Source organism: Lactuca sativa, chromosome 5 (genome assembly GCF_002870075.4).
Source record: "Lactuca sativa cultivar Salinas chromosome 5, Lsat_Salinas_v11, whole genome shotgun sequence".
NCBI classification, from domain to species: Eukaryota; Viridiplantae; Streptophyta; class Magnoliopsida; order Asterales; family Asteraceae; genus Lactuca; species Lactuca sativa.
The window spans coordinates 32,406,019-32,418,625 of NC_056627.2; the positions used below are offsets into that span (position 1 = coordinate 32,406,019).

Genomic DNA, 12,607 nt, shown 5'->3' on the forward strand with positions numbered 1-12,607 from the left:
AGATTAGCCACTCATAAATATCCTTAGGTCAATTGACTGACCCATCCCTGGTCCAAGGTCAAGTCCCAGTTGACTGGACTCGCCAACCTGTGAACACGTATAAATAAATGGGTTGGCGGGTCATATATGAGTTTATGTTCCAAACCCGCCAACCCGTGACCCGCCAACCCGTGACATGTATATTTAAATGGGTCGTGTTTGGGTTGACATATTTTGACCTGCCAACCCACGACATGCCAACCCGAACACGACACGATTGTCAGGCCTAGTTGTTTATAAATTTTAAATAACTACTAAATAATTTATTTTTGTTTTTTCTATAAAGATAGGTAATGTTATAATTATACGTCGTTTTAACATGTTTTGAAATCTAAATTATATAAACTAATTCAACCGAATTGTAATCGGATCGAATTAAATTGAATTTGAATTATTCAAATTCAAGTTTTGAAGACCAAAATCAAAGTGGATTCAATAGATTAGATCGGATCGACCGATCCATACAAACGAATGTACTAGACCTAGGGCATGTTCGGAAAAACTAGCTGATAGCGGGTAACTTGTAGCAGGTAGCGAGTAACTTGTAGCTTGTAGCGTTTTGTTAAACGCTACATGAAGTAGCATTTGGATTTGAAGCAATTTGATTAAACTAAACGCTAAAAGCTTGTAGTGCCAAACGAGGCTTTTTGTTTTAAACGGAACGTTTTATCAAATGCTAAAAACTAAAAGATCTCAAACGCTCCAAAACGACCACACCACCCTGGTCTATACTTTTGAAAACATGGGCCAATGTCAATCAGGCGAAAAGCTCGGCCCACGTATAAAATAGTGCGGTGAGTGTTTACTCAGTTCATTACGGGGGCGGAGCGTCGTCGGTGCCTTAGATTAGAATTTTGAACAATCAAATATGTTGCAGTTTCCGGCATTCATGACGCAGTATCCGTCATCGACGAGGATGATTCCGACGTCGCTTCTTCTTACTCCGCAGTGGCCTCAGCCGCATAGTGAGGAACTTCTCCTCGCCATTGAGGAGTCCGATTTCGAAGATAAGGTCAGTCAGTATATACAGTATACCTCCAACTGATTGTTTGTGAAAATTCACTTTAAATGTTATCATTTGTTATGTCCTGTTATAATCGATTGTTAAATCCCTTTTTAAATTCTTCTTTGCTCTGTTTTCATCGCGCTGTATAATGTTGGTTGATTGGTTCCGTTTCACTTATATTTGTATTTTGGATGGATTTTAGAGATGATATTGAACTCCAAATTCTTATAATGAATATGAATTGTATTTAAGCTAAATCCGACATGTTAAATGAGCTGGATCTTAATTAGGGTCTCATTTTAATATGGATCAATTTCATATGATGAAAACCTAAATTTGTATATTGAACTCCAAAATTCGTATGATGAATATGGATAACAGATTAATATCTAAGCTAAATCTGATATATTTAATCATCTGGGTCTTAACTAGATGCTGATTTTCCTTCTGTTGATACCATTTCATATCATGGAAACCTAGATTTTGTGTCAACTGATTTTAAATTTGGGCCCAAATGCATGTAATCTTAAGCTAGATCCGGCATATAAGGATTTGATTTACACTAATTACATGTTCCTAGATTACATAAATCTTTATTCTGAGATATATGTTTATACGCCTCAAATGTGAATTAGCCCTTTTAATTCAAGCTAAGTCTAGTATATCAGATCATCATGTCAGTATTTATTTTATGCTAGAAAAAGAGATGAAACCCCCAAATGGAGAAGTGAAAGAAATTTTAACAGATTCATTTGTGCAGTGTAATGAGATCAGGAAGATAAACATGGAGCAAATCGTGATAGGGAAGATGACAGATGATAATGAGAAAGAAGAGTTGGACAATGATGCAGACGATGATGATGCTGACAATGCAGAAGAGTCTGAAGGTGATGAGTTTGAGCAGGAAACTGGTTAATCCTCGGACTATTTGTTATTCCATCCCTCAACATATACTCCCTAATAACACCATATCTTTTACTGATATTGTTAAACTATTTAGTATATTCTGTTATGTCATGGAGAGGAAAAGTGAAAAAGATCCCACCCCTTTTAAACCTTGTTAATGTATTTTGGTTCCAATCCAGATTGCATTGTTATTTTATAAAATGAATTTATAATAGTCTTTTCTAAGGCCGGACAGAGTGGGGGCGGGGAACGGTTGCGGGGAGCTTCCCACCCGGCGGAACACCGCACCGTCGGCGCGGGGAAGGGTGGTGCGGGAATGGGTGAGGGAAACCTCTCCCGCGTTCTCTCTCCTGCTGTGATTCGTTGATTTTTTTTTAATTTTTTAAATTCAACCATTATTCAATTCAACGGTAAAAAAAAAAAAAAAAAAAAAAAATTGGGGTTGTAACGGCTAAATGGATTTAAATCCATTTTTTTTGTTTTGTTTTTAACCTTTTTACACACCAATAAATACATAACTATTTACCATCAAACAAAATTCACACAAATCACAACTGTACTCTCTCCATTTTCTTCTCAAAAAAAAAAAAAAAAAAAAAAAAAATCCTGACAATCAAACCCCACTTTCTGATTGAAGGAAAAAAAGTCATGGTTCAAGTATAAACATCCATTCTCGAAACATTTTTGCTATCGAATCATCACCACAAAAAGTTTATTGCCCTCAACTCGATGTTCCTATTCTATCCCACTACAATTCCAATACCAAAATGTTGGACAATATTACCCGATGCAAGTTACAAATGTTTTCAAACTTTGTTGTGTTTTCGGATCAACAATCGCCAAATCAACCTCAATCTCAAACCCAAACTCAAACTCAAACCCAAACCCACCAACAATGCCAACTTGTCAACGAGTTGGATGACTCGGAAGAAGAATAGATGGTTCCCGAAACTCAACCCACACCATCCCCACAAAGACGTAAAGGGAAAAAACAAGCGCGCGAGAGTGACGCACAACCGGGAAGACAAAAGCCGACTGCATGGCTTTCACACGAAGAGCTAGTTTTGGTCAAAGCTTGGGCTGACATTTCTGAAGATTCGATTCAAGGAAACGCACAACCGGAAGAATATTTTTGGTTTCGCATTTTAGAACAGTTTCGAGAGGAGCAAGAAAAAGGCGACGACTACCGTACGAAACATCAACTGAATTCGAAGTTTCGAGAAATAGCAGCAGGGGTTTCAAAAGTAAACGGGTTGTACAACAACCTAAAAACCCAACGGAAAAGCGGCCAAGGGGACGAACAAATACTTCAAGAAGCTTTGCAGTTTTACCTTGAAGAAGTCGGAAAACCATTCAAGTGACACGATTGTTGGAAATTATTGGTTCGATGTCCTAGGTGGAAAAAATACGAGAAAGATTTTATTTTTGGAGTCCAACAATCAAAGCGAACGAAAACGGGCTCTAGTGGTTACACAACCTCCTCCGATGCTCGGGTCGTTCTAGATTTAAATCAGGACGACAAACTCGAGCTAGAAGAAATTGTCCGCTCAATGGGTAGGGACAAAGCGAAGAGAAAGGGAAAAGAGACTTCTTCGGGTGCATCTGATTTCAACGGGGAAATTGACGAAATGCGGAAAATAACATCGTCGTTTGATCGATATAATCTTAATTTCTCCGAACGTTGGCGTTCGACAGAGAAAAAGAAGAAACAATGAAAAAGGAGCGGTCGGAGAGACAATAAATGGAGGATATGAAGCTTTTGATGGAAAACGTCGATCATCTCTCAAGGCCGGCTCTCGAGCTCGTGATAAAGAAGAGGGAAAAAATCTGAAAAAATATTTTCCGTAGGTCGTTCTTGGTTTGTTTGATTTTTAGTTTGTGTCTTTTTTTTAAAAAAAAAATCTAGTTTTTTAAATTTAGGTTTAATGTAACTTTTATTTTAATTAATGAAATGCTTTTTATTTTTAATTAAATTTTATGTTTAGCATTAATTTAAAAATTACAAATCATAACAAAAAATTTAATTTTATTTAATAAAAAAAAGTGAGGGAATGGCTTCCCACCCATTCCTTGGGTTTTAGATGAGAGAAATAAAAGTGAGGGAAGCTACCTTCCCACTCTCTCCAGTCTAATGGCAAATTAAGGCACTTCTAACCTAACACCAAATCTCATTTTTTACATCAAATTTGATGTAAAGTTGTTCTAAGGGATAATGACTTAAAAGGGTAAAATATTTTTCGATTTATACATAGTCATTGAGTTTTTTTTCATTGAAATTGTTAAAGCGTTCAAAAAACATCCTTATGACTTGTAATCATATGTTTAACCAGTCTCTGACATATTTGACAGCTCCGGTGACTCCGATCATCTTCTCCGGCGTTCATGATTTTTCCGGCGAACTCAAAATCTCTCTCTCTCTCTCCATCATGAAATGGGTTGCATACATCAGATAAGTGATAAATGACAAGAAAAACTCCTATTTTTAATTTCTTGTTGTGTCTTTGTGTGCGCTATGACGAAAACAGGAACCAAACAAGAAGGGTACTCACCTTCTCATTCAAACCCGATCTCCAAGTGTCCGAGACACAAGAAGAATCGATCGCAGGCTCCTTCTCTTTCTTGTTCTCACTATAATCGACACTCACCCTCTTCGATTTTGATTGCAACCTCCTTCTCTCTCACTGTGTTGGTTCAAAGGATAATGCTTCGACGAGCTTGTGCATTGTGTCACATAGTTTGTACTTTGTTGAATTTCAACCATCAGAGCAAAACGAAACGAAGGGGAATCGTCTTGGACTCGTCGACGAAGTTTGATCCGAGGTTCTCGAAGATAGCTTGAGACCAGATTTGGTCTGTGGTGGTGAAGGTCTCGTTTTTAATGGTGGCTTGGAGGTTGAAAGCGATGAACAGTAAGCGATTTTAATGGTGGCTTGGGTTGCTTGGATAAACAAACCCCAAAAAACGTAACTTAGTTGTTAATAGAAAGACGAGGGAGGAGGAATAAGGGCTTGGTAGTGGTGGTTGATGAGAACAACGATTAGACCTGACAATGGAGCAAGTTTTGACCCTAATCCGCTCCAAACCCATGCAAAGTTAATGGGTTTGGATAATATTTTATGATTCGTTTACCCTTTAACAAACCAGTTAACCCTTTTATTAAAAGAGTCGGGTACGAATCACTATCGATCTGATCCATTTATGACCCGTCACGTCTAAAATTTTAAAATATAAATTTATTATTTATAAGATATATGTTTATCATCGAGACAATGCTCTGTAAAGGACTGCAATGTACAGGACTGAAAGAGTTCAATCATTCCACTTCCACTTTCCAATTCCTAATGACCGAATTTCAGTCGATTCCTAATACAAATAAATATGTGAAATTAGTATTACAGTCATAGTCGGCAACCAAGAACAAGAAGAATAGGATTCAAACTATCTGGTTTCGTAGAAAGGTTTTTTACAATCGACATTCCATAATCAAGTTTGTTTTCTAAAATTATAATATAATCGATTAATATCATATTCTCTATTCCAATTGTGTGTTATTGAAATCGACTTATTGAAACTGTGACCTATTGAAATCGTTTGTTGTTACCTTACTGGCAACTAAAATCTTGTGTTTTTGTGTCAAAATCATTAACTAAAATCGGAAGACTAATTAAAATCGTGCCTTATTGAAATCTACTCAATTGTGTGTCATTTTCTCTTGTATGTTTGCAATATTAGACATTTGTATTGTTTTGGAAACGTTATTTATTAATCTATAATAGAAGTTTGTTTTGGAATGAATGTTTACTAGTTTTAGTGATTCATGTTATATGTGTTGTAATGCATAATTATAGCATAATTTTAATATTGTAAATGAGTCAGGTAAAATAGTTTAAAATTCATTGATCTGGTAGATAAGAGTATGGGTGTAATTATTTAAAACTCTACGGGTTACAGGTCGGGTTTGAATCAACATTTGAAAATTGCTTAATGGGTTTGGATCAAGGTCGATCCGCTCCAAACTCACTCAATTGCCAAGTCTAACGACGATCAGGAAGTGACATATTTGTGTGTGTGTGTGTGTTTGTGTTTTATTTGAAAATAGAAATCTAGTGTGATGTGTGTTCAAGTTATTAATTTGAAAAATCAAAACCTTACTTGTGTATGTTAAAAACTTGTCGGAAAAATCATGTTGGCCGAAGACTCGTCGGAGAAGATGACCGAAATTACAAACAAATGAAGGGGGAGATTCCCCAGGTACACCACCTAAGGATACACAATGAACCTCTGTTTTAACTAGTAGAACACTAATTTATGTATTTTATCCGTCAGTGTAAAGGGTGTTACATTTATTTTCACCAAATATAGTGTTTAACTTTTATTTATTCAATTTGATTATTCTTTTTTAAAATTTATGTATTTTATAGGAATTTTCTAATATGTGTCCAAAGGACCTGTATAAGAATCATTAATTGAAGTATTAATTATAAAAAATATTATCATAATTAAATTTGATAAATATTAATTATAAATAATATTCTTTATAATTAATGTAATTTTACATTTAGTTATGTTAATATTACACATAAGTAATGTTTATCACATTTAATTATAGTAATATTTCATACAATTAATACTTCTTATATATGTCCATATATTAGAAAATTCCTTTATAATATATTATTTGCATGATGATATTTTATATAAACTATTTGGTACTTATTATAAATTTAATTTATTTTGATTTATTTCTTATTATAAAATATGTATAATTTTATGTTTTAAACTTATTGAAAAATGTAATACTTTTCAATAATATTAAAAGGAGATACATATGTAGGCCTGGAATTGGTATACTGGTTACCCGTTAAGAGCCAAGTTGGGCCCCATTTTTGTGCATCTCGGAAACCTGTCCAAATTCCACAAGACTACAACCAACTTTGAATTTTGGTTCACCAAAATAATATTCCTTATTCTTTTCCCTTTTAATTGTTCTTCGACAATTCGATCCCAAATGTCACGGCGTTATAACAAAAGTATGAAACCCTAGTAGCAATTAGCAATGGTAACTCCTGAGACAATCAAAATTCATCAAATCAATCTTGCTAATGGATCCTATATTTAAGATTTCAATATCGTCTCAGATAAGAACTTGGATTTGCGAATCAAAAACTCTTATCAAGTATGGTGATTATATATGTTCATCTAATTCCTAAGGCTTAATTTCTTGATTTAGTATTGACTGTAATCCCATCGACGAACAAAGTAATTCTGCATAGGGATTGTTTCTTCACGAAACCGGGATACCGACGTTGGCTTATCCCGGCAAGGTCCGGCAAGAAGATGCCGACGGAGCTTGTATGCAGAGAAATCAACCGCCTGGCATTGTTGCGTTCCTTTTCGGACGGCGGAGTTAGCCACCACTGGATACGGCGGCGGTTTCGAAGCTGAAAACTCAACGAGCGATTCAACGGATGGAACAGGAGATATCGTCTTCAACGATTTGACAGGGCAAAGAACGGCTCTGATCTTCGCGTCGGGAGAAACTCGATCGTACTCCTCCACGACGGCGGCGAGATCCTCATCGCAAGTGACGGACACCAGCACGTCGAGATCTTCGGTCGGAAGCTTACACTTCAAATCAACGGAGAATCCACACGCTTCCCAAAACTTAACGATCAACTCCGCGTAGGTGACGGAACGGTCTGCGGCGAGAACTCTAGTGTAACCGCCGACGTATCGGAGCTTGCCGTCAGTATGACGTGGCAGAATCTTTCCGCCGTAACTGTAAAGAAACTTGATTGTCGCCGTTGACGTATTGTTGCTGGAATTCGTTACGCGAGTCATTCTTAATTGGAGAGAGTAGAAGAAATTCAGGGCGAACTTTTGGGGATGAAAGGCAACGTGTGGCGTCAATTTATAGGGCGAGGGTTTTTTGGATGGAAAGAAGCGTGAAGCATAAAAATGGTCCCTTGACTATATTTTATTATGCGGTTTTGGTCCCTGAACTTTCTACTCTGTTTCACTAAAAGAGACTTCACGCGCAAAATATGAACGGAATAGAAACCTTCCTTAAATTTTATTCGGATATTCCTCTTTTGAATTGGAGTTTCATTACGCTCAAATGCTTTCAACAAATATGCCTTCAAGTATAAGCAAGGATATGCTTTAAATGGTATAACATGTGAAAAATAGAAATAATACTCGAGACTTTTTTCTCATAACAATATCACGTTCGAAAATTATGAATCTATAATTGTGTATTAGCGATTGTTAAATACTATATAGCTTTACCTCGTTATCGTACATTCTTTACAAGGGGCGGACCTAGTGTGTAGCATGGTGTAACCTTGCTTGCCATTCAAATTTTCCTGACAAGTGTACAAAATTTTGAATCCTTTTTTTATACATAATTACAATATATATATATATATATATATATATATATATATATATATATATATATATATATATATATATATATATTCAAATGTTTTCAATAAGTATTGTATGTCTCTAACAACCAATCAAAATTAAAAAAAAAAAATTCAATAATAAATAATAAAAGGGTGTAATAGTAATTTTGGGCACACTTAATTATGGTAAATATTTAAAACATTTAATATCCTTTAAATTAGGATAATTTGTTTGTTAACCCTATAAAAACAACGGCCATTCATCACCATCAACATTGTCGTATTCTTTGTTTCCCCTCACCAAGTCCGACAACCATTGCCGCCCAATACCATCGTCGATCACCAACGTCATCGTCTTCAAATGTTGTCGAGGAGAGGTAAAGGTAAAGTAATCTAACTTGCGATTCTGGAAGAGATGAGGGGGATATATGGAATATGCACCATCGATGATGTGATTCTTGTGTGTGTAATCGAACTAACGATGATGCGATTTTGCGAGTCTCGATCTTTCCCATTCCCATGAAAGGTTTTGCGATTTTTCCCTACAATATTTGATTTCCTATTCTTCTACTTCTTGATTGCTTGCAATTCTTCCTCTGAATGCTACTATTTACATTTCTTCACATGGATCTTCCATTAGATTTATTCACTGATTTTCGATTCTTTGATTTCCGATTATCCTTCCTGTTGATTTCTAATTTCACTAGTATGCCCACTGTGCTCTCATTATTCTTTAATTTTAAATATTCATCATTCAAGTTGATTTTGTAATTTAGAATCTGACTTAAATAATGATAGATTGTTCTTGATTTTCATTTGTTCTTGATACTTGATTGTTCTAAATTTGTCTTTGATGAAAAGGGTTAAGCTGACATTCTGTCAGAATTTGCATAAAAAGGGTTAAGCTGGAGATTTTTTTTTTCATATCAGAATGCAAACACATATTCATTCTATTAGAATATAAATATTAAATAAACCATGTTTTGCTAATAATTTTGACAGAATACATTTATACATGCTTTAGAATGTTTATGCATATAGAAGAGAACACTATGATTTTAAGTACATTCGGTAATGTATTCTGTTAGAATTTATTTATATAAATGCATTCTATTAGAATTTATCGGAATTTATTGTTTTATTCTATTTAATGCACTAAAATTTTTAATATCTGAAAGTTGATTATGTTTTCTTTGTGGATTTAGGTTTTGAAGAGGTTGCCATTAATGTGGAAAATGAAGGAAACATGAAGAACAATAGTGCATTCTATCAAATGTATTCTGTCAGAATTTATAAATTGTTTCTTAACAATAATATTCTTTCGGAATGGATTAGTGTTTTTGTTAGATTTTGATGTTTTTTTTTTCTTTTTTAATCATTTTTAGTTTTAATCTTTAAGAATAAATCTATTCCTTAAACCATTGTTTGTCATAATTTTTTTATAATGAATGTAATAATTGTTTATAGTCTTATTCTTTACGGATGAATGTAAATAGTGATTCTTAAAGAATAAAATATGTATTCCTTGGAAAATGTTATTCTTGATAATATGTTGTATAATTCTTTAAGAATCTTTAATATAAAACGTATCTTGAATGAAACCATATTCTGCAAAAATTAAACTGCAAATATATTTACTAGTTTATTTATGACTTTTTTTCATTCTGACAGAATAAAATCGGTTATTATTAAAAATAATATTAAAATTTAATTAGAATTAATTAAAATATCAGATTTTTAAAAATAAGGGAATTAATGATCCCTTAAAATCCGAAAATTTCATTTTTTAAAAAAAGTTATTTGACCAAAATACCCTTTTGCTAAAATTTGTGTGATTATATGATACATTCTATCCTATTGTAATATCATAGACTCTCAGATCATGACTGTTGATTCTTTTCATCCGGTGGTCCAGATCTGAACTCATCTATGGAGGTACTCGGCGAGTCAATGCCCTGACTCGGCGAGTTCAAGGCAATCTCCTTAGATCAAGAACAGACTCGGCGAGTTGTTCATACAACTCGGCGAGTCGCAGCATAAGTGTTCTTCGGATGAAGATGGACTCGGCGAGTTGTTCATACAACTCAGCGAGTCTTAGCATAAGTGTCCGTCGGATGAAGATGAACTCGACGAGTTGTTCATACAACTCGGCGAGTAGGATGATGGACTTGAATATCGGTTTAGAAGGAGAACTCGTCGATTCGTCGCCTAACTCGACGAGTAGGAATGGGATCTAGGTCAATCGTTTGGGTGGTGACTCGGCGAGTTGGAAAGCCAACTCGGCGAGTCGGGTCAACTGAAAGTTGACTCTGACTTTGACTTAGGGCATGGTAAGGGGTAAAATGGTCATTTTACCCAAAGGTCAGTGAGCAGTGTTTGATTGAGTATGTTATGGGAATTGCAGCCGGAGGATTTCCGGAGCAGCAGCAACAACAGTAGGCAGTCAGTTCCCGATCAGATCAGCAGCTACTTTGAGGTTAGTTACCTTCCAGTAGCGGTGGGTCTACGGCCACAATGCCGGCCCACCAGTAGGAGTTGTATGCTAGATGATTGTCTTTGTGATATCATTTAGGTTGCTACTACCTGATATGTTGTACGCTGGCATGATATGTATATGTGATAGTTGTAGAGTTCAGTTGTTAGGACCGAAGGGTAGGTCGGACACCCCAGATATGTCTGACAGTACGTGATGATATGATTGCATGCTGGCTTGTTATGTTATATGAGATAAAGGTAGTAAGAGGGGACTAGTCCCCGAAGATCGGTTGTTAGGACCGATGGGTAGTCAGCACCCCAGAATGGCTTGACATGGGTAGTCAGCACCCCAGAATGGCTTGACATGGGTAGTCAGCACCCCAGAATGGCTTGACACGGGTAGGACGGCACCCCAGAACGGCCGTACCGGGTAGTCAGGCACCCCAGAATAGCCTGGCAGTAAGTATGTTATGTGTTTGTATGGTATGTGGTACGATGGGGGAACTCACTAAGCTTTGTGCTTACGGTTTTCAGTTTTGGTTTCAGGTACCTCCTCAGCGAAGGGAAAGGAGTCGGTGCGGTAGCAGCATGTCACACACACACACACACTCTGGTTTCCGCATTTACGAGCTTCACTGGGATTTGTACTCTGATATTTTGATTGGTTGTATGTTTTGGTTTTCAGACATGGTTCACTTTATGTTATGATTGATCAAACGATATTTTTAGCTATTAATATTTTCCAAAGTAATGTTTTTAAACAAAACTTTTGGTCGTGAAAATTTGGGTCGTTACATATATATATATATATATATATATATATATATATATATATACACACACACACATACTAGGTGAATGACCGCGCGTTGCGCAAAATGACCTATATAATTGAAATTTTATAAATATATGTTTTTTCAAATATAACAATAACAATGTTGTTAAATTTGATATAATAATTTGTATACTAAATTGATATAATATATTGATTATTTTGAATTATATAATAATATATATATATATATATTATAACTACATAATCTCAATCGTTTGAATGACTTCTACCTGCGAGTTTCTCATTAAAAAAAATAAATATAATAGTTATATATTTATAGTTGTTGTTATTGTTAATTAATTTTTTTAAATTTATTTGTTTAACGTTTTAGTTTCTATCATTATAATTATTTAAAACATCAAACATTGTTTTTTGATTTTAAAGGTAACAATATAATCATTTATATAGAGTTTTTTTTAAGTATTGTTATTATAAGTTATTTTAAACTATTTATTTGAAAACTTTTAACGATTATAAAAAAATCTTTATGAAATATTTTAGTTAAATTGAGATTACAATTTAGTTTTTGCATTTAACACTACAATTAATCACTTTTAACTATTCATAAAATATTCATTAGATTTTTTAAGTGAAACTGAAATTTATATTTAAATTGACAATATAATGCTATATTTAAATTAACAATTTAAATATTTTGTTCAAACTGTTCAGAAATTGTAGCTTTAAAATGATAATGGTTTACATACAATAACATATTAAATTTAATAAATTAAGTATAATATGTTAAAAGTTAAAATCATAGTTTTATAAGTAGAAGTAAAGATATTATTTTAATATTGAATTTTAGTTTATTTATGGTTACACTTTAGGTTTGATATTTATTTGTAACATCCCCATCTGGCACGTATCACAATATTGTCCGCTTTGGGCCACTCGGCACGAGGACTTCCCAGGGGGTCACCCATCCTGGTACTA

At 34.6% G+C, this 12,607-nt stretch overlaps 3 protein-coding genes across 3 annotated transcripts; 2 read left to right on the forward strand and 1 right to left on the reverse strand.

The window, feature by feature from the left end:
• The first annotated feature begins 839 nt into the window (after positions 1-839).
• On the forward strand, positions 840-2,165 carry LOC111904804 (uncharacterized). The gene is made up of 2 exons (XM_023900525.2): positions 840-1,051; positions 1,806-2,165. Exons 1-2 carry the CDS (start codon positions 908-910, stop codon positions 1,959-1,961), a joined length of 300 nt encoding a protein of 99 aa, XP_023756293.1. The 5' UTR covers positions 840-907; the 3' UTR covers positions 1,962-2,165.
• Positions 2,166-2,889: 724 nt separating this feature from the next.
• LOC111904882 (glutathione S-transferase T3-like) lies at positions 2,890-3,666 on the forward strand. Its single transcript, XM_023900592.1, has 2 exons — positions 2,890-3,275; positions 3,348-3,666. Exons 1-2 carry the CDS (start codon positions 2,890-2,892, stop codon positions 3,664-3,666), a joined length of 705 nt encoding a protein of 234 aa, XP_023756360.1.
• A 3,366-nt stretch (positions 3,667-7,032) lies between these two features.
• On the reverse strand, positions 7,033-8,009 carry LOC111904798 (uncharacterized). Its single transcript, XM_023900517.3, has one exon. It carries the CDS (start codon positions 7,790-7,792, stop codon positions 7,178-7,180), a length of 615 nt encoding a protein of 204 aa, XP_023756285.1. The 5' UTR covers positions 7,793-8,009; the 3' UTR covers positions 7,033-7,177.
• Between the last annotated feature and the right edge of the window lie 4,598 nt (positions 8,010-12,607).

Bases quoted from the DNA above. Each gene is read 5' to 3' on its own strand.
- LOC111904798 (XM_023900517.3), bottom strand. From the start codon at position 7,792: ATGACTCGCGTAACGAATTCCAGCAACAATACGTCAACGGCGACAATC.
- LOC111904804 (XM_023900525.2), top strand. From the start codon at position 908: ATGTTGCAGTTTCCGGCATTCATGACGCAGTATCCGTCATCGACGAGG. The intron at 1,052-1,805 runs GTCAGTCAGTAT...TCATTTGTGCAG, and splicing joins AGTCCGATTTCGAAGATAAG to TGTAATGAGATCAGGAAGAT.
- LOC111904882 (XM_023900592.1), top strand. From the start codon at position 2,890: ATGGTTCCCGAAACTCAACCCACACCATCCCCACAAAGACGTAAAGGG. The intron at 3,276-3,347 runs GTTTTACCTTGA...TCGATGTCCTAG, and splicing joins ATACTTCAAGAAGCTTTGCA to GTGGAAAAAATACGAGAAAG.